Source organism: Macaca fascicularis, chromosome 8 (genome assembly GCF_037993035.2).
Source record: "Macaca fascicularis isolate 582-1 chromosome 8, T2T-MFA8v1.1".
Classification (NCBI taxonomy): Eukaryota; Metazoa; Chordata; class Mammalia; order Primates; family Cercopithecidae; genus Macaca; species Macaca fascicularis.
This window is the reverse complement of record NC_088382.1, coordinates 42,562,868-42,584,388: the sequence shown is the minus strand read 5'-3', so window position 1 is coordinate 42,584,388 and position 21,521 is coordinate 42,562,868. Positions and strand designations below refer to the sequence as shown.

Below are 21,521 nucleotides of genomic sequence, written 5' to 3'. Positions count from 1 at the left end.
ATGGCATGAACCCAGGAGGCGGAGCTTGCAGTGAGCCGAGATCGCGCCACTGCACTCCAGCCTAGGCGACAGAGCGAGACTCCGTCTCCAAAAAAAAAAAAAAGGAATGATACAACGGACTGTGGGGACTTGCGGGGAAGAGTGGGAGGTGGGGCGAGGGATAAAAGACTACAAATATGGTGCAGTGTATACCGTGTATACTCTCAGGTGATGGGTGTACCAAAATCTCACAAATCACCACTAAATAACTTACTCGTGTAACCAGATATCACCTGTACCCCAATAACTTATGGGGAAAAATATAAATATTAAAGATAATGAAATTATTTTTTAAAGCCCTTACAAATTATAGGGAAGTAATCAAACGACAAGAAAAGACGATTACAGAAGGACAGATACAAATGATCGACAAGCATTTGAAAAGATGCTCAAATCCACCAGTCATCAGAAAAGAAGCAAATTAAAACGACGACAATGACCTTAAGTTACATCCATCAGACTACCAAAAGTTAAAAGAGGAATAACATTTATGGCTGGCCGAGATGTGAGGGAAAGATTAGTCTCACACAAGCGAAAGAAAATACTGACATACTAAACTTAAATACATATATAGACATGTATAGTTTTATTGAAAGACACTTGCTGGTTACCGCTAATAAATTTAATATGATTACAATTATAAATATATAGCTATAATTTATAATTAGAAAACTAACATTTTAAAATTACTCAGAAAATTCATTAGGATAAAACTTTTGTAACCACATTTACCAAGCCTTTGGTCAAAGCTCATATAAGAATATAAACCTCTCAAGATAAATCCCATCTCTTTAGGGGTAGTGGTTAAGCGTTTTGGCTCTAGAGATACAAACTGTGGGTTCAAACCTTAGGAGTATCACCAGATCCAAGAGTTTTGAGATGGCTTAACCTCTTGGAACTCTCAGTGTCTTCATTTATAAAAGCTTTATTAGCCTAGAAATAAATGTTAGTAATGTTTTTTTTTTATTGCCTGACAACTAGAAATTGAGCATAAAGCCTGAATAAAGCACATACTAAATAATCAAAGCATGGATATTCAGAAATGAATAATAATTCCTTACATTAAGCCACATAATTATCACAAATCTTTGATTTCTTTCTAGGAATAATGAAACATTATTCTTACATTAGTAGATATGCAATATCATGAGGCCTTAGGTTAAGATAAGATTGTTTCCATTCTAAAAATCTTTTCAATAATTCATCTGCCTCACCAACTGTAGAAATCTTATTTTCATCTGACCAAACCTCCAATGATGACAGCACAATAGTAACTTTAAATTGGGCAAACATCTAAAAACAGAAGAGATAAATACATGCATAATTACTATTTATGTTATCTTATAAAAACCCAGAAATTAATTCGATGTTTTTACAATCCCATACTCAGTTTATATGGATGGGTTAATTATCCAGGAATACCATATCAAGTTTAGGCAAATTATCATTTCAAAACAAAAATTATTTTAATATGAAAAGAAAAATACTTACTGAATTTGCAAGGCCAACAATTTCAATGACTTTATTTGTCACTACCATGCTATCAGAGCCCCAGTAATCATACTGAAAAACAGAATTAATTTTATACTTAAGTACAATTTATTATATAGTATTTTTAAGATTCATTTCCATCTACTATCAGAGGTATGAGGCTGCTTTGGGGTTCAACAGTTCAAAACAAAACATTAATAAGTGAAAAATGAATATATACTGGATCCCTCAGGCATTGCTGGTGGGAATGTAAAATGGTACAGCCACTCTGGAAAATAGTTTGGTAACTTCAACTTCTTTGAAATCAAAACAAAGAATGGATTTACTATATGGCTCAGCAATCTCACTTCTGAGCATTTATCTCAAAAAACTGATGCTCACACAAATACTTGTACATGAATGTCCATAACAGCTTTATTCATAATAGCTAAAAACTAGAAACAACTCATATGTCCTTCAATGGTTAAATGGTTAAATAAACTGTGGTACATTCCTACCATAAACTCAGCAATAAAAAGAAACAAATGTTGATATATGGAACTGCCTGGATAAACTTCAAGAAAATTATGCTCAGCATGAAAACATAATCTCAAAGGGATACAGACTGCTTGATAACTTTATGCAATATGTGTGAAATCACAAAGAAGGAGAATGGCTTAGTGGACCCCCAAGGGCTCAGAAGAGGGCAGGGGATTGGTGTGGCTCTAATGGGATCACATAGGAGACTCCTGTGGTGATGGTACTGTTGAGTATCTCGATTGTGGCAATGGTTATGCGAGGCTACTTATGTAATACCATTGCATAAAACTGCACACACATGCACATACACAAATGAGTGTGTGTGACGTATACATACATATACGTCGCTCTTGAAATCTGAAAAACTGGATTGCAACTACATCAAACTGCACATATCCATAGACAAACTCTCTACAGTACATCACCTTGGACGTTCCACAGGAGCCTCAAATTATCCCAAAGTAAACTCATATCCAAAACTAAAATAAATATATTCAAAACTAAACTCATCATCTTCCTTCAAAAATCTGTTCCTACTTATATTTTCACTACTTTAGTGAATGGTATTATTATCTAACACATCCTACATATATTACACTATATGCTCCATGAGAGCGGAAATTGTTCTGTTGTATTCACTGCTATATTCCCAACGGCTAGAACAGCAACTGTTATCTAGATGATGCTCAGTGAATTTGCTAAGTAAACGAATAAATCAATCAAATCAAGTTCTTCTAGTTCAACCCAATCAGTAACTTTTAAAGTTGTTCCTTTATTTTTATTCTTGATGCCACCTATTTATAAGTTTTCACCCTGATTATTAAAATAATCTCTTAAATGATTCCTCCCCCTCAATTTTCCCACCAGCAATCTGGTCCCTACACTATTACCAAAATGATTACTCTAAGGTAAAATAGAAATATGTCACTCCCCTATTTAAAATATTTCAATGACACTTTCCCTCCTTACTGACCTCAGTACTTCCCTTTGTGGGCCCTGAATGATGGAGAGTGCCCCCTACCATTGGAAACTGAGTATGTACTATGTACAGTTAAACAGACTGTCTTTTCAATAGCAACCATCTCCTGATCTGTTGGCTTCAATATACCTGAGTAATAATAAAACCTACATTTTAAAACACCCACTTGGATGTTCTTATAGTATAACAACTTACAGTTGTGTTTCCATGTCTGTCTCCATTATTAAACTGTGTATATATAGAACCATATGCTTTCTACAATCATGGCAATGAATTCACGATGCCATAATTATAGATTTACAAATTATAAAGTCACTGAAGGAACTATGAATACTATGATTGTTTGTTTGTTTGTTTGTTTTTGACATGGAGTCTTCCTCTGTCACCCAGGCTGGAGAGCAGTGATGCGATCTCGGCTCACTGCAACCTCCACCTCCCTTGTTCAAGCAGTTCTCCTGACTCAGTCTCCTGAGTAGCTGGGACTACAGGTGTGCACCACCATGCCTGCCTAATTTTTGTAGTTTTAGCAGAGATGAGGCTTCACCATGTTGGCCAGGCTGGTCTCAAACTCCTGACCTCAGGTGATCCACCCAACTCAGCTTCCCAAAGTACTGGGATTACAGGCATATACCACGCCCTAACCAAGGGGTTTTTTTATTAAAGAAAATGTAAACATGTATAAGAACTTAAAGTAGTAATGTTTAATCAGCATTATATGACTTGAAAACCTGGCAATTTGGACAAGCTTTTGAAACTACTCTCAAAATATATAACATAATCCAAAAACAGAAGAATTTTCATAATCCAAAATATTTCCTGGAAACTTAGTTGTGTTTACCAGAAATACCTCAATTTTCTCTCAGCTATCTCAATGTCTCAACGTTCTCTTAAATGTTCCCTTTGCCCTTTTCCCTGTACTCTAATAAATCAAGTTATTTTCACATCTTTCTCCAAATCCCTCCTGGTCCCTGACCTTAACTCTGGCTTCCTGACAAGCTCTAAACTCTAGGAATAGAAATTGCCAATGAGGACTAGTCATACCCACTGTGGTGTTCCGTAGGTATACACAAACAGCTGCTTATCATCAGAATAAAACCTAGAAAGTATATTTTTAATCTCTATTTTCTGAAATCTTTCAACTATTAGAAGAAATAAAGACATATCTAGTTGACCGCAAACTAAGTTATCACCCCAAGGTTCTGAAATTCAGAGGCCTCAGACTGTTTATGGAAATTAAGAATCTCGAGGTACTCTTTTCATCAGGTAAACGATGGACTAGAATGGGCGCCCCACCAAAAACTGCTAAAAAACATCTTGACTCATTAGTGGAAGTCATTCTAATAGATAGTTATACTATCATCACTTTTGTCCCAATAAATATTCTAGGGTGGAATGTTCCCTAGACTACATTCTGCTCTTCAAACTTCCCTAAAATAGAATTTCACTTCTACCAAAATCACCATTAAAAGGTATAATGGATTGAGAGGGACTCTATAAATGTGAAGTGCCAGGGAAAAAAAATACATTTTGTTCTGCAGTACTCTTATGTAAGTATTTCAAATAAAACATTTCTGACAAAACTAGTATTATTTTGACTATTTAGTTTCTCAGTTTGTACATTTTTCCACTATTGTCTCTATGACATGTGAGTAAGAACATTGGAATCTTTTCGTTTCTGTCTAGCTAGCTAGGGATAATCACACATTTGGAGCAAATATTTCAAAGCAAAGAAAAAGCAAAACACATACCAAAGCTTTGTCCACCACGATATGCATTTCTAGATAAAGAGGAAATAAATCTGGAACAGCTGGTTCTGACTAGAAAAAAGGAAAACCACATATAATACATGAAAAATTTCATAATTTTTTTACTTGAACTCTTCTTTAAAGCTATTACCACAGCACTTACAAGATATGCAGAGCTATTTGCTTTATCAAATTGGTTAAAATCCATAAATAAAGTTTTAAGTTTTATGGCAACGTACTCAAGTAGTTAGAAGATTGCCCATGAAGTTATAACATCTATCTCAATATATTTACAACTTCCAGTTTATGAACTAAGAAAAAAACACCTAGCATTTCCATCTACTTCATCTGCATATCAGAAGTAAACTTTTGCTTTAAAAACTATATGTGTGTTGAGGTTTTTTTGTTTTTTGTTTTTTGTTTTTTTTGAGAGGGGGTCTCGCCTCTTCGCCCAGGCTGGAGTGCAGTGGTGCAATCTCAGTTCACTGCAAGCTCTGCCTCCTGGGCTCACGCCATTCTCCTGCCTCAGCCTTCTGAGTAGCTGGGACTACAGGCACCCGCCACCACGCCCGGCTAATTTTTTTTGTATTTGTAGTAGAGACAGGGTTTCACCGTGTTAACCAGGATGGTCTCAATCTCCTGCCCTCGCAATCTGCCCGCCTCAGCCTCCCAAAGTGCTGGAATTACAGGCGTAAGCCACCACGCTCCTTTCTGTATTCGTGTCCTTTGCAATATGACTTTTCAGTGCCTCCCATCAAGAGGTGAGTTTATTTTTCCTCTCTCTCAATCTGGGCTGGGCTTTGTAACTTGCTTGAGTCAATAAAGGCAATAGAAGTGTTGTTTTGCCAATCTTGAGCCTAAGTCACCTTTCATACTGCCATTCCTGATCTTGGAACCCCTGCCTGTACACATCTGACCAGCCTGCCAGATGATAAGAGCAAATGGCCTATTCACGCCATTGCCCCAGAAAAACATACAAATAAAAAACTAGACAATGCTTGAGGGGGAAAAAAGCTGCTGGGTTTCTATAAGAGAGTATTGTGGTCCTTGAACTGACCCACCTACCATCCCATCTCACACATCCAGCTCATTGGCATCCATGAAGATAGAGGCCCACGTTCCTGGTGTGGCTTTCCCATGCCAGAGGAAGAAATACCAAATTTGTTCTCAAAGAATTATGGTTATGTGTTTTGAGCTGTCCAGTGGCTCCCTAACAGTTTTGCTCACAAGCTTTCCTTTGTTTCCTCCACCATGAAATTTCACAGGGTTGGAGTGGACTCCAAGGCAGTGTTTATAAAAAGCATTTCAAGGCAAATATACTGGCCGGAGCCCTTGGAGCAAGGAAAAATGGACAAGAAAAGCAGAAGGCACACTAAAAAGTCTAGGAAGAAAGTGGCTGGGTAAGGAAATGGGTGGAGAAATGAAGGCTTTGAAAACTTCAGGCATATACTGGGAAATCTAGAGGGCCACCCACATGCCCAAGGCTGGACACACACTCAGAAAACACTTGACACTAAGCTTTCTCCTCTGCCTGGCTTTCAGACATTGTACAAGCAAGAGTCAAGGCCAAGGGTTAGTTGTCAACATCTGGAATAAGTGTTGCATGTATATCAAAACCCAGAGTCAATCTGTAAAAACCAAGGAAGTCTTTTTTCTTTTTCGGCTCCAGTAATTTAAAGAAATCTCTATCAAATCACTAGGTGACTACTAGACAATATTGTTCACAAAATATTTCTTTACTTTAGAGAAGTCAGTAAACAAGCAAACAGCTACAACCCACAGCAAGCAGTAACAACAGACCTTGCCGGGGAGTGAGGAAGAATCTGATTTCCAGCATTACCACATCAAAATACTCAAAATGTTCAAATTTCAACAACAACAAGAAAGTAGTATGGCCCATTCTCAGAAAATTAGAAATAGAAATGGTACCTCTGGAAGCCCAGACATTGTACTTACTAGACAAAGAAGGTAAATTAATTATCTTAAAATACGTTCAAAAAGCTATGAAAAACTGTGTAAAAAAGCTAAAGGAAAGCAGAAGAATGATACTTCACCAAATAGAGAGTATCCATAAAAATACAGAAATTATAAAAAGGAAGTTGTGGAGCTGAAAAGTAAAATACATGAAAATTCACTAGGATTCAATAACATAGTTGAGCAAGCAGAAAAAAAGAATCAACAAACTTCAAAACAAATCAATCAAGATTATTCAACATGAGGAGCACAATAAAAAAAAGAATAAAGCTCTACCAGCAGAATTTGATGGCATGATGTCTTGCAGGAAATCCTTTGCTCCAAGACATGCGTCCCTGGGCTTCCTGCCTTGGAAACACAGCAGTAGGCATCATGGTAAGGTGAAGAGCTTCCCCAGTGATGACCCTTCTAAATTGGTCCACCTCAAAGCTTTCATGAGATACAAGGCTGGCATGACACATTGTGTGGAAAGCTGACCGGCTAGGACCCAAGGTGAACAGGAAGGAAGTGGTAGAGGCTGTGACCATTGTGGAGACACTGCCCATAGTGGTTGTAGGCATCCTGGGCTATATGGAAACCCCTCAAGGCCTCTGAATTTCTAAGACCATCTTTGTTGAGCACATTAGCAATGAGTGCAAAAGGCGCTTCTATAGGAACTGGCACAAAGCTAAGTAGAAGGCCTTTACCAAGTACTGCAAGAAATGGCAGGGTGAGGATGACAAGAAGCAGCTGGAGAAGGACTTCAACAGCATGAAGAAGTACTGCCAAGTCATCCGCATCAATACCTACACCCAGATGCACCTGCTTCATGTCAAAAGAAGACCCATGTGATGGAGACCCAGGTGAACAGAGGCACTGTGGCCGAGAAACTGGACTGGTCCCTGGAGAGGCTAGAGGACCAGGTACCTGTGAAACAAGTGTTTGGGCAGGACAAGATGATTGACATCAAATGGGTGACCAAGGGCAAAGGCTACAAAGAAGTCACCAGTCATTGGTATACCAACAAACTGCCCTACAAGACCCACTGAGGGCTGTGCAGGGTTGCCTATATTGGGGCATGGCATCCTGCCCATATGACCTTCTCTGTGGCATGTACTGGGCAGAAAGGCTACCATCATTGCACTGAGTACAACAAGAGGATCTATAAGATCAGTCAGGGCTACTTCATCAAGGATGGCAAATTGATCAATGCCTCCACTGACTATGACCTGTCTGACAAGAGCATCAACCCTCTGGGTGGCTTTGTCCACTATGGTAAAGTGACCAATGACTTTGTCATGCTGAAGGGCTGTGTGGTGGGAACTAAGAAGCAAGGGCTCATCCTCCACAAGTCTTGATGCAGACCAAGCAGTGGGCTCTGGAGAAGACTGATGTTAAGTTCATTGAGACTACCTTTAAATTGGGCCATGGCCACTTCCAAACCATGGAAAAGAAGCATTCATGGGACCACTCAAGAAAGACCAGATTGCAAAGGAAGAAGGAGCTTAATGCCTGGAACAGATTGTGCAGCTGATGGGATCTCAATAGAAGTTATCTGACACTGAAAAAAAAGAGTGAAGAAAAATGAACAGAGCCTAAGAGACCTATGGGACACCATCAAGCACATATATAAGAAGAGTTCCTAGCAGAAGAGGAGAAAGGGACAGAAAGAAAATTTGAAAAAGTAATAGGTAAAAACCTCCCCAATTTTATGAAAGACATGAATCTACACATCCAAAAGGCTTAACAAACTCCAAGTAGAATAAACTCAAAAGAATTCACACCAAAACATATTATAATCAAGTTGTCCAGGCCGGGCGCGGTGGCTCAAGCCTGTAATCCCAGCACTTTGGGAGGCCGAGGCAGGCGGATCACAAGGTCAGGAGATTGAGACCACTGTGAAACCCCGTCTCTACTAAAAATACAAAAAAAAAAAAAAAAATTAGCCGGGCGCGGTGGCGGGCGCCTGTAGTCCCAGCTACTCAGGAGGCTGAGGCAGGAGAATGGCGGGAACCCGGGAGGCGGAGCTTGCAGTGAGCCGAGATCGTGCCACTGCACTCCAGCCTGGGCAACAGCATGAGACTCCGTCTCAAAAAAAAAAAAAAAAAAAAAAAAAACATATTATAATCAAGTTGTCCAAAGTTAATGATAAAAAGAGAACCTTGAAAACAGCAAGAGAAAAGCAATTCCTCACAAATGAGAGATCTTCAATAATATTAATATCTAATTTCTCATTAGAAACCAGGGAGGCCAGAGGCAGTGGGATGACATTTAAAGTGCTGGAGGGGAAAAAAACTGTCAAACAAGAACTCTATATCTGACAAAACTATCCTTCAAAAATAAAGGAGAAATTAAGACATTCCCAGATAAATAAAAACTGAAAAAGTTCATTGCTAGTAGACCTGCCTGCTTATTACAGGCCAAATGGTATCCCAGTAAAATTCATATGTTAAAGATCTAACCCCATTATATCACAGAATGAAGCTGTATTTGGAGACAGGGCCTGTAAAGAGGTAATCAGATTGAAAATTAGGTCATTAGGATGGGCTCTGATGCAATGTAACTGGTATCCTTGTAAGAGAAAATTAGAACACAAACACAGAAGGAAGACCTTGTACAGACACAGGGAGAGGACGGTTACTTATATGCCAAGCAGAGGGGCCTCAGAAGAAACCACAACTTGGTTAACACCTTGATCTCAAACTTCTAGGCTCCAGAACTGTGAAAAAATACATATTCTCATTTAAGCTACCCAGTCCATGGTAAAGTTATGGCAGCTGTAGTAAACTAATACACTGCCCTACAAGAAATGCCAAAGGTAGTCCTTCAGTTTAAAATGAAAGCACACAAAACAGTAACAAGAAGCAATAAAAGAAATTTAAAACACAGTAAAGGTAAATACATTGGTAACTATAGAAGATATTATTATTGCTGGGTGCAGTGGCTCACACTTACACTCCTGACACTCTGGAAGGCCAAAATGGGAGGACTGCTTGAGTCCAGGAGTTTGAGACTAGCCTGGGCAACAAAGGAAGACAGAGTCTCTACAAATAAACAAATTAGCTGGGCATGGTGGCACATGCCTGTGGTCCCAGCTAATTGGGAGGCAGAGGCAGGAAGATCACCTGTGCTTAGGAGGTAAAGGATACATGCAGTAAGCCATGATCACAGCACCAGCACTGCACTCCAGCCTGGATGACAGAGTGAGACCCTGCCTCAAAAAAAAAAAAAAAAGATATTATTATTATATTTTTGGTTTGTTGTTCCTCACTTTTCCCCAAATTATTTAAAAGAAAATGTATCACACAATAATTATTAAGCTATTGTACATTGTATTATCATTAACATAGCTTAATGTATTAGATAATTTGTGATAATAAAAACATAAAGAAGACAAAGCTGTATAGAAACAGCATTTTGTATACTATAGAGGCTAAGTTGGTATTAATTCAAACTGTGATTGTTATAAATTTAAGATGTTATTGTAATATCCAGAGAAACCACTAAGGAAGTAACCAAAATTACATCAAGAAACATAAATGAGAAGGGAATCAAAATGACATACTAGAAAAAAAATCAACTAAACAAAAGAAGGCAGTAATAGAGAAACTGAGACAAAAAAAGATATAAGACATATAGAAAACAATTCGCAAATGTCAAATTAAGTCTTTATTGAGCCCAGGAGGCAGAGGTTGCAGTGAGTCAAGATCCACAACTGGTACTCTGTATGGCTTAGACATCTCTTTTCCTGAATCTACTGCCACACTGCTCTTTATATTTATCGTGTCATCCTGCTTCTGCACATCAAGGAAAACCCTACTACTTCAGAAATTAATCCATCCATTGACTCTTCTACTGGTATAAGCAACTACATCTTGAGTCTCTCAGTTCAGGAAGCCTCACATGTTTGGCCTCTGTCAATGTAATGCTATTGTCACACAAAGGTAGAGCTCTACTGCCTCTGTTGCTACCATTATTGCCACTTTGCTCTATGCATCCATCCAGGCTATTGAAATTCTTGACACAGATTACCATAAATTACAATGACATGCAGTAACTAAGAAAACATATGAGGACAATTTGATTTCCTCTCTTCCTATTGGAAAATGCTTTATTTATTTCTCTTGTCTGATTGCCCTGGCTAGAATTTCCAATACTATGTTGAATAGGAGTGATGCCAGAGGGCATCCTTGTCTTGTGCTGGTTTTCAAAGGCAATGCTTCCAGTTTTTACCCATTCATTATGATATTGGCTGTGAGTTTGTCATAACTAGCTCTTATTATTTTGAGATACATTTCATCAATACCTAGTTTATTGAGAGCTTTTAGCATGAAGCGGTGTTGAATTTTATCAAAGGCCTTTTCTGCGTCTATTGAGATAATCAGAATGGGAGAAAATCTTTGCAATCTACCCATTGACAAAGGGCTAATATCCAGAATCTACAAAGAACTTAAACAAATCTACAAGAAAAAAAAAAACACATCAAAAAGTGGGTGAAGAGTTTGAACAGACACTTCTCGAAAGAAGATATTTATGCAGCCAACAAACATATGAAAAAAAAAAAACCTCATCATCACTGGTCATTAAGAGAAATGCAAATCAAAACCACAATGAGATACCATCTCATGCCAGTTAGAATGGTAATCATTAAAAAGTCAGGAAACAGCAGATGCTGGAGAGGATGTGGAGAAATAGGAAGGCTTTTACACTGTTGGTGGGAGAGTAAATTAGTTCAACCATTGTGGAAGACAGTGTGGCAATTCCTCAAGGATCTAGAACCAAAAATACCATTTGACCCAGCAATCCCATTACTGAGCATATACCCAAAGGATTACAAATCATTCTACTGTAAAGACACATGTACACATATGTTTATGCAGCACTGTTCACAATAGCAAAGACTTGGAACCAACCCAAATGTCCATCAATGATAGACTGGATAAAGAAAATGTGGCACATATACATCATGGAATATTATGTAGCCATAAAAAAGGATGAGTTCATGTCCTTTGCAAGGACATTGATAAAGCTGGAAACCATCATCCTCAGCAAATTAACACAAGAACAGAAAACCAAAGACCACATGTTCTCACTCACAAGTGGGAGATGAACAATGAGAATACACGGACACAGGTAGGAGAATATCACATACTGGGGCCTGTCGAGGGGGTCAGGGGTGGGGAAGGGATAGCATTAGGAGAAATACCTAATGTAGATGACGGGTTGATGGGTGCAGCAAACCACCATGGCACGTGTATACCTATGTAACAAACCTGCACATTCTGCACGTGTACCCAAGAACTTAAAGTATAATTATATGTGTGTATATATATATATACACACACACACACACACACACATACATATACATATATATGAGGAACTTTCTGTCTGTCTTTCATTTGGCTGTTTTTCTTTCCTTCAACACTTGTCCAGACAAACGATGATATCTGTGGGAATCCAAAGCTTCCCCGCTTTCCAGATCATGCCACTTTCCAAATGATACAAATGCAATTTGGCTGACATATGTGCTCAAATTACTTTATTGTAGTAATTATCACTTCACTGTAAAATAAATATGTGAAAACTTCCTGGTGTTCAAAGGAAACCCAAAGATAAATCTGAGACAGGATTTATATGTAGATAATTTACTAAGAAAGTTCTCCCGGGAGAGACCAGTTAATGAGTGGGAGAAGCAGTATTAGGATGAGGAGGAATCCACACAAAGAGTGTGCTCTCAGACACAGTCCCACAGAGAAAATCTGGTGTGTAAGTTGTGCTACAGAGTGGTCCTGACCTGTAACAAGAAACTGAGCTCCCTTTCCCACACTGGTGAGGTGCTGGCTAAGGACCACCCTGGGGAAATGTAAATCTCTAGCAGTTATGTTTACCTTGCCATCTGGGCAAAGCAGTTTCAGTTGGCTGAAGGGCAGCCCACATAAAAAAGAGTTACAAGTGGCATATGTTCAAAGCAAAGGCATAAACAAAGACAGGGTGTCCCACCCTCCTGTACCACGCCCACAAAAATATACTAGAGAGGAATGTGAGGGGATCTGGGCAGGGCACTGACATTGTTCACTACACTGGGTCATCTCAGTCATTGCAAATTAGAAATTTTTACAAGGCAAGAAAAAAAAGTTCAGCATCTCGTTCACAAACATTATTTGAAATTATATACATATATTTGCTAGCACTGAAAACTCTGGCGCTGCACTCTCATTTGGACCCTGTATTATTTAAGATTTAGGATTGCCATCCACACAGAGACAGAAAATAATAGTGAATTAAACAAACTTAGAGTCTATTTCTCTCTCACGTAAATTTGTGAAGAGGTATGGTAGTTCCATTCTGAAAATTCTTCAAAAGCAAGGCTCATATCACCTTGTTTCTCTGCTACCTGTATGGCATCAGCCTCATCCTTGTGGACCATAATATGTCAATATGTCCACACTCCAGCCAGTAGAAAAGAGAAAGAAGATAAAACCCCTCCTTTTAATATTCAAGCCAGAAGTAACACATATTATGCTTGCTCGCATGTCACTGGCCATAATTTTGTCATATTGCCCTACCTAAGAGGCAAGGGAGGTTGAGAAATACAGTCTTCGTTTATATGCCCAGCTAAATTCTGAGGTTTGGTGTTTGTTGTTGTTGTTGTTTGTTTTTTGTTTTTTTGAGATGGAGTCTTGCCCTCACCCAGGCTGGAGTGCAGTGGTGTGATCTCGGCTCACTGCAACCTCCATCTCCCAGTTTCAAGCAATTCTTCGGCCTCAGCCTCCGAGTAGTTGGGATTACAGGCGTCTGCCACCACACCTGACTAAGTTTTGTATTTTTAGTGGAGACGGGGTTTCACCATGTTGGCAAGGCTGGTCTTGAACTCCTGACCTCAGGTGATCTGCCCACCTTGGGTTCCCAAAGTGCTGGGATTACAGGCATGAGCCACTACGTCTGGCCTGGTGTTTTTTTCTTTACTGACAGAAAACAGGGACAGTATATACTGGAAATAATGAAAACTGCCACACACCCTTGTATAAAATACTGATGCCAATGTTACTTGGCATAAAAATTTTCTCTTTCACAATTGCTTTTGTAAGCACCAACACATGCAGTTATATAGTGTGTTCACTGAACAATTTACATGACCATAATCAGCAATTCTGCTTATGACATTTTTAATTATATCTATGATTTAATTAATGCTGACTCATTGGTCATGAATATAACCTTTAAAATTATTGACTTGATTGAGTAACTTCCAGAAATGTAGAAGCAAAAGCAGGGACTGAGTTTTTAAAGTTTATATTGCATATACAAGAAGGAATTTTTGGAAAGTAATAAGAATATAACAAACAAAATAAGAACTAAAATAAAGCGGATCATAAAAAGTAAATGGTAGATTGGTGCAATGAGAAAAAGGTGATGTACGGTTTCAAGGAAATTGTTAGGTAACAGAAAGATGAACAGCCAGGCACGGTGGCTCACACCTGTAATCTCAACATTTTGGGAGATTGAGGTGGATGGATCATTTGAACCTAGGAGTTTGAGACCAGCATTGTAACATGGTGAGACTCTGTCTCTACAAAAAATTAGTCTGGTGTGGTGGTGCATGTCTGTGGTTGCAGCTACTCAGGAGATCGAGGTGGGAGGATTGCTTGAGCCCGGAAGGCAGAGGTTGCAGCAAGCCATGATCTGTCCACTGCACTCCAACCTGAGTGACAGAGTGAGAAAAAAAAAAAGATAAGATGTTCACAAGGAAAGGATATTTACTACAATTGTACAATGGGCTCATAAATTTATTTTTAAAATAAATTAAATGGAAGTAATAACTGCTTTAAAAGTAGTAACAAAACATACACAACTCACTTGTTCACTTATAGAAATGTTGTCATCCATTGGGTGTTCTTCCAGGCTTCTGTTATTTTCACTAAAAATTGCAATATCATTGTCTTCATTGTCTAATTTGTAAAGAACATGCTGAAATTCAACTGCAGATTCCAGAGGCTCAATTGCATAAGAAACATTTTCAAATTGCAGTATTCCTCTGTGAAATTATAAATACAATTTTAAGTGCTTTTAATCAACTCTATATAATGGATTTCTGACAAAATCCAAAAGAAAAAAAGTAAAACATTTTGAGTCCAGTATTTTGATCTGAATTCCATCTTAGAAATGACTCTGAAGAGACAAAAGATTTCCCTAATCCACAAAACACATTTTTTATTTCATTTCTGTATAGTTGTAAGAGCAGCAGAAGTTACTTAATTGCTAGTTACACAGTACATAGCATAACAGTAATTGAATAATTCTATTGCTTTCCAAGTCCAGTATCTCAATTAAAACAACTGTAAACAGAAATCATGATGACTCTCTCTCTGGTTTGCCATGCTTTTGAAAAATGATTATACTGCATATATGACAAATATATACAGTGAGAAACTTTACTTTTAAAAATAAAATTTGGCAGAATTATGAAATATTTACTACTTTTGCTTATATACTCTTGAATAAGAAATTAAAAGCAAGATTTTAAAGAGTAAATGACTTGTATCACTATTTTTCTCTGAATACAGGTAACAGCCCAAGTCACTACTCTCTAAAAAACAGATTTCAGATCCAAATTTCAGGGTTCTGTGTAGGAAGCACTGAAGAAGCACAGTTGTGAAAACAAGCATCCTATACTACAAAATGAAGGTGGAAAATTTCCTGACAGAATGGAAAACTCCCTAAGCCCTAAGGAGGAAACCCAATAATTCTTGAAGAGCTCAAGATAATTAATATCATTAGAAAAATGAGTATTTTTATGAGTATTAAAAATTGTTTATATATAATTTGCCTCCTCAGTCGGAAGATGATTTCCTTGAGAAAAAGCATCTCTTGTTTAACTTTGTATCTCCAACACTAAAATACATGGTGGGTAACATAAATACATTTTCAGTCCAGTATTTTGACCCAAACCTGTCTTAGAGATGACTCTGAGAAGACAAAAGATTACCCTAATCTGCAAAACCAACTCTCCATTTCACTTCTTTGTAGTTATAAAAGCAACAGAAATTACCTACACAACTGCTAAGTGTGCAAGCATACAGCATTACAGTGATTAATTTCCCTGTTTTCCAAGACAGTGACTGAGCTGTCCTAAACCTAGCTTCTCCAACACTTGTAGTCAAACATGTTCAATGGTCTTTTCTGTAGTCAAGGAAACATAAGACATAGAGCAAGGAGACTAGGAAATCTAAACCACTGGAAAGGTTAGAAATGTTTCTGATCGGTGAGGAAAGTGAGGAGAAATAAGAGAATAGGAAACATGTTCAGAGGGGGATATCATTAAATAATGTCCACAGAGGAATCCTCCTTCAGCCCCACACTTAATACAAAGAGAACAAATTCATTGCAGCCAAATATCATAACTACGGTGTTTTGTAATCAACAATAGAAAACAACCTCAGTCCAGAGCACGTGCTGAGTGTGACCATGGAATCTGGATATCCTTCAATATTTCCTTGATAGTAGCATTGAGTCTAGGAAGAAAAAAAGTAAAGTAGTTACTTAGGAAGTGACAAAACTTTCTAGTGACTTCCTACTTCTATACTTGAGAGAACCTTCTGAATATTTTTCACAGGCTCCATGATTTTTATCAGTACAAGCAAAGTGACATTCAGAAAAAAATTCTCCCCATAATTGCCACTTACACTATATTAACTACACTTTATAATAGATTATGACTTGAGATTACTATTTTACACCCTGCTTCCAAAGTGTTGTCTCATGCTTTAGGTAAAAATATCTCCCAGTATATAAATTTAGGTCCTCAATTAAAAGACAAAGATGGTAAATGTGGATTTCTTTAAAAACCTAATTAATATGGTGCTAAAAAAGAGTCATAAAAATACAATGACACAGGAAGACTGAAGGGCTAGATGCCAACACAAACCGAAAGGATGATTCTGAATTTGCACTAAGAGAGGAAATGTGGACTTTAAGGCCAGAAACATTACTAGAGATAAACAGAGACATCTGGTAATGATAATCATTTCAATTTGCCAGGAAGACACAAATATTCCAAATTGGCATTCACTTAATAACACAGCTTCAAAATATATAAAGTCACAATTGAAAGAATAGTAAAAATTTAAAAATCTGCAGTTATAAAAAGTTCTTTAAAGTTAATTTCTCTTAGTAACTGATAGATCAAGTGTTCAGAATCTACAAAAGGTTTGAACAACGTGGTTAGTATGACCTAGTTAATACATGCAGAATACTATACCTAAAAACTTTAGAATATATGCTTTCTAAACACTCATGGAACATCTACAAAATAGAAACCATACTCCAGGCCATAAAGTGGGACTCAACAGATTGCAAAGGAATTAAATTGTACAGAATTGGTCTCTCAGCACAGTACAATCAAGCTAGAGATACACAGAGTCACAAACATTGTCACAGATGTGAAAATTACATAATTTCCAATACCCAATGGTGCTGTACATTTTATTATAAATAAAGTTAAGATTTCTTAGTAACACACTGCTTAGATGGAGCTAAGGGAAGGAAAAGGGAGCAATAAAACAAAATGATGATCCCATCCAATGTAAGTGAAGCAATATATCTAGTTTAATATTTCAACAAATTTTTATTATATTCCAAGTATATGCTAGGTACTTTTCTAGGCACTGGTGTTACATCAGTGAATAAAACAGACAAAAAGCCCTGCCCTTGGGATGATTATATTGCACTGGGGAGACAGAAAATAAAGTAAATAAATAAAATATATATGATAAATCATGTATTGATAACTGCCATGAGAAAAGGGCAAAAAAAAAAAAAAAGGTAAAGGAAATGGGGTGTTAAGAGTAAGAGACCAATTTAAAGTAGGGGTTAGTCAAGGACTAATAGGGTGATTCTGAGTAAAGACCTGAAGGAAATGAGGACGAAAAACATATGGGTCTGTTGGGAAACAACAAGCATTTGGATACCGGGAAATAGAAAGTATGAAGTCTTTGAAAGGAGAACATAGCTGTTATATTTGAAGAACAACAAGGCTGGAACAAAGTGAACGAGGTAGAAAATAACAGGAAACGAGGTCAGAGAGGTAAAAGGGAACCAGGTGATTCTGGCTTTCATTCTGTGAGTGGTAGGAGGCCATCCGTGGAGGGTTCTGAGCAGAGAAGCAGGGTAATCTGACTATGTCTTAACAGGATCAAAATGGTCACCATATTGAGAACTGACTAAGGCCGGGCACGGTGGCTCACACCTGCATTCCTAGCACTTTGGGAGGTTGAGGTAGGCAGATCACCTGAGGTCAGGGGTTCGAGACAAGCCTAGCCAACATGGTGAAACCCTATCTCTTCTAAAAATATAAAAATTAGCTGGGTGTGGTGGTGCATGCCTATAATCCCAAATACTCAGGCGGCCGAGGCAGGAGAATCGCTTGAACCCAGGAGGTGGAGGTTTCAGTGAGCCAAGATCGCACCATTGTACTCTAGCCTGGGCAAAATAAATAAATAAATACAAAAATAAATAAATAAAATAAAGGGATAAATAAATAAAATGAAGGGATGGGCAAGGTGAGGAAGCAGGGAGATTATTCAGGAAGTTATGGCAATAATCCAAACTAGAGATGGCGTTTACTTGGAAATGGGTGGTCTCAGTGGATGGAGGCAGAGGAAGAAGGTGGATGCTGGACGCTTAGTTTGAAGGGCAGGGTCAATAGGATTTATGGATGTATAAATGATGGATGAGATGAGGAAGAGTTAAGAAAAAAAGAAAGAGTTTTTGATCTGTGATTTGTGTCTCATAACATTTGTGTCCACATTTCTTGTTAATTTATATTCTTACAAACAAAATATAAATAAATAATACATATTTTATTTAACAAAATATCTATTAATTAAAAAAATAGTGACTATGTTCTCGGCCACGTGAAAGGTGCTAAGTCAATCTAATTTGTCTTTACCAAAACTTCAGGAAAAGCCTGATCATTAATCAATAAATATCTTAAATATATCCCCTGTGAATCCCGAGAGACTTCTGTATAATAAAGCATTTATTTAATGTAAAAAAAACATTTTTTAAAAGAACTATAAAACAGAATTTAAATCGTACCTGAATATCTGAAGAACGAGCATTCATGGATCCTTGATCGTACAAATAAATCATAAAATTATCTGCTAAAAAATATCTGAATATAAAAAAGAGGAAATTTTTTAAATTATTCTTTTTGAAACATATAAAAACACAGTAAACTTGACACTCTCAGCCAAAATCTGACCCACCTTCTGTTTTGTAAATAAAGGTTTATTGAAACACAGCCACACCCATTCACCCACATATTGTCATGGCTCTTTTCATGCTATAAGATGAGAGACTAACTAGTTTTGACAAAGAACATATGGCCTTCAAAGTCTAAAACATTTACTGTCTGAATCTTTAGATAAAACATCTGTTAACCTGATATAAAGGTAGTATTTTCTTTTGACATATATTTAATGTTTACTTAAAGCAATATACATTTACTCAAAATAGTTTTCCTACCTTAATGGACTCCTTTTAAGAAGAAAAGAAGAGACTGAAAGAAGAGCATTCTAAAATGTAAAAGATGGCCGGACGTGGTGGCTCACACCTGTAATCCCAACACTTCGGGAGGCCAAGGTGGGCAGATCACCTGAGGTCAGGAGTTTGGGACCAGCCTGGCCAACATGGTGAAACCCTGTCTCTACTAAAAATGCAAAAGTTACTTGGGTGTGGTGGTGGGCACCTATAATCCCAGCTACTCAGGAGGCTAAGGTAGGAGAATCTCTTGAACCCAAGAGGCGAAGGTTGCAGTGAGCTGAGATCACACCACTGCACTCCAGCCTGGGCGACAGAGTGAGACTCTGTCTCAAAAAAAAAAAAAAAAAAAAAAAAACTTAATAGACATAAACAGGATGTTGGATTGTAAGAGTTTTCTGTTCTTACATTCTTTATAAAGCTTTATTACTATGCACATATATTACTTTTATAATGAAGTGGAAGAGTATTGTATAAAGGTCATATTCATCTGAGCATATGTACTGAAACGTCCAGTCTAAGTTCAACTTTGGTATTAATCCCTGTACTCATGATGCTATTTTAGTTATGCTTCCTCACTTCATGTTCACTCTTCAACCCAACGTAACTTAATTAGGCCATCCACACTAGCTTCTGTTGGAAAGCCTCCACTCAAACCGATCTCACAAATATTACTAATGACCTCCTGACTGTCCAATCCAAAAGACAGTTTTATGTCAAGTAAAAATATTCTGAGGCAGCCAGGCGGGGTGGCTCACTCCTGTAATCCCAAAACTTAGGGAGGCCGAGGTGGAGGGATTGCTTTGGGCTCAGGAGTTTGAGACCAGCCTGGGCAACAAGGCAAAACCTCATCTCTACCAAAAATACCAGAATTAGCCAGGTGTGGTGGTATACTCATGTGGTCCCAGCTACTCAGGAGGCTGAGGCGAGAGGATCACTTGAGCCAGGAGTTCAAGGCTACAGTTAGCTGAGATTGCACCACTGCTTTCCAGCCTGGGTGACAGAGAGAGACCCTGTCTCAAAAACAAATACATAATAAAAATAATTTTAAAATAAATAAAACAAAAAAATAAATAAATAAAATACTCTGAAGTATTTCCTACTGTGGACCACATTCCCCTTCTTGAAACCATCTCTTCTTCAGTGATAATGATAGATACCACTTCCTCCTGGCTCTCCTGTCTTTCTACATTTTTAAGTCCCTTTATTTGGATCCTTCCTTCATCCCTTAAATGTTTCCATGGCACTCAATTCTAGGCTGATTCTCTTTCTTACCTTTAACATTCACCCCCACCTGTATAGATTTATCTTGTTCATTTCTGTGGTTTCATTTACCGCTTATATAAAAAGGTTGCTTTGAGTATTATAGCTTTGCAATATATTTGAAGTCAGGTAGTGTGATGCCTCCAGCTTTGTTTTTTTTTATTCAGTATTGCTTTGGCTATTCAGGGCCTTTTGGGGGTTCCATAGGAATTTTACTATTTCTGTGAAAAATGTCATTGGAATTTTGGTAGGGATTGCATTGAATCTGTGGATCATTTTGGACAGTATGGCCATTTTAATAATATTAACTCTTCCAATCCATGTTCTTTCCATTTATTTGCGTCTTCCTCAATTCCCTTCATCATGTTTCATAGCTCTCAGTATACAGATCTTTTACCTCCTTGGTTAAACTTACTCCTATGTATTTTATTTTTTGTAGCTATTGTACATGGGATTGTTTTCTTGATTTCATTTTTGGAAAATTTGTTATTAATGTATAGAAATGCTATGATTTTTGTATGTTGATTTTATATCCTACAACTTCACTGAATTTGTCTATTGGTTCTAACAAATTTTGGTGGAGTCCTTAGGGTCTTCTATAAGTAATCTACATATAAGATTATGTCACCTGCAACAGGAACAATTTAACATCTCTCTTTCCCATTAGGATGCCTTTTATTTGTTGTTCTTGCCTAATTGCTCTGGCTAGTACTTCCAATACTATGTTGAATAGAAGAAGTGAAAGAAAATGGGCATCCTTATCTTGTTCCTGATATTAGATGAAAAACTTTCAACTTTTTATCACTGAGTATGATGTTAGCTATGGCTTTGTCATATATGACCTTTATTGTTTTAAGGTATATCTCTTCTAGGTCTAATTTGCAGAGAGCTTTCATCATGAAAGAATGTGGATACTCACACTTCTCTCCCCCATTCTAAACTAAATTAACTGCCATCAGGACATTTCCCCTTGTGGGATAACAAGCACT

At 37.6% G+C, this 21,521-nt stretch overlaps 1 protein-coding gene and 1 pseudogene across 1 annotated transcript in view; one reads left to right on the top strand and one right to left on the bottom strand.

Moving 5' to 3' along the window:
* LOC102121434 (disintegrin and metalloproteinase domain-containing protein 32) overlaps positions 1 to 21,521 on the bottom strand; it is a 170,976-nt gene that overhangs the window by 113,807 nt on the left and 35,648 nt on the right. Inside the window, exons 4-9 of the mRNA XM_005563131.5 lie at positions 18,826 to 18,901; positions 16,165 to 16,241; positions 14,587 to 14,764; positions 4,777 to 4,845; positions 1,531 to 1,602; positions 1,166 to 1,332 (exon numbers count right to left, since the gene is read on the bottom strand). Of these exons, the coding sequence (XP_005563188.4) occupies positions 1,166 to 1,332; positions 1,531 to 1,602; positions 4,777 to 4,845; positions 14,587 to 14,764; positions 16,165 to 16,241; positions 18,826 to 18,901 (639 nt within the window). The remainder of the gene's footprint in view (positions 1 to 1,165; positions 1,333 to 1,530; positions 1,603 to 4,776; positions 4,846 to 14,586; positions 14,765 to 16,164; positions 16,242 to 18,825; positions 18,902 to 21,521) is intronic.
* On the top strand, positions 6,428 to 8,837 carry LOC102121057 (large ribosomal subunit protein uL3 pseudogene; annotated as a pseudogene).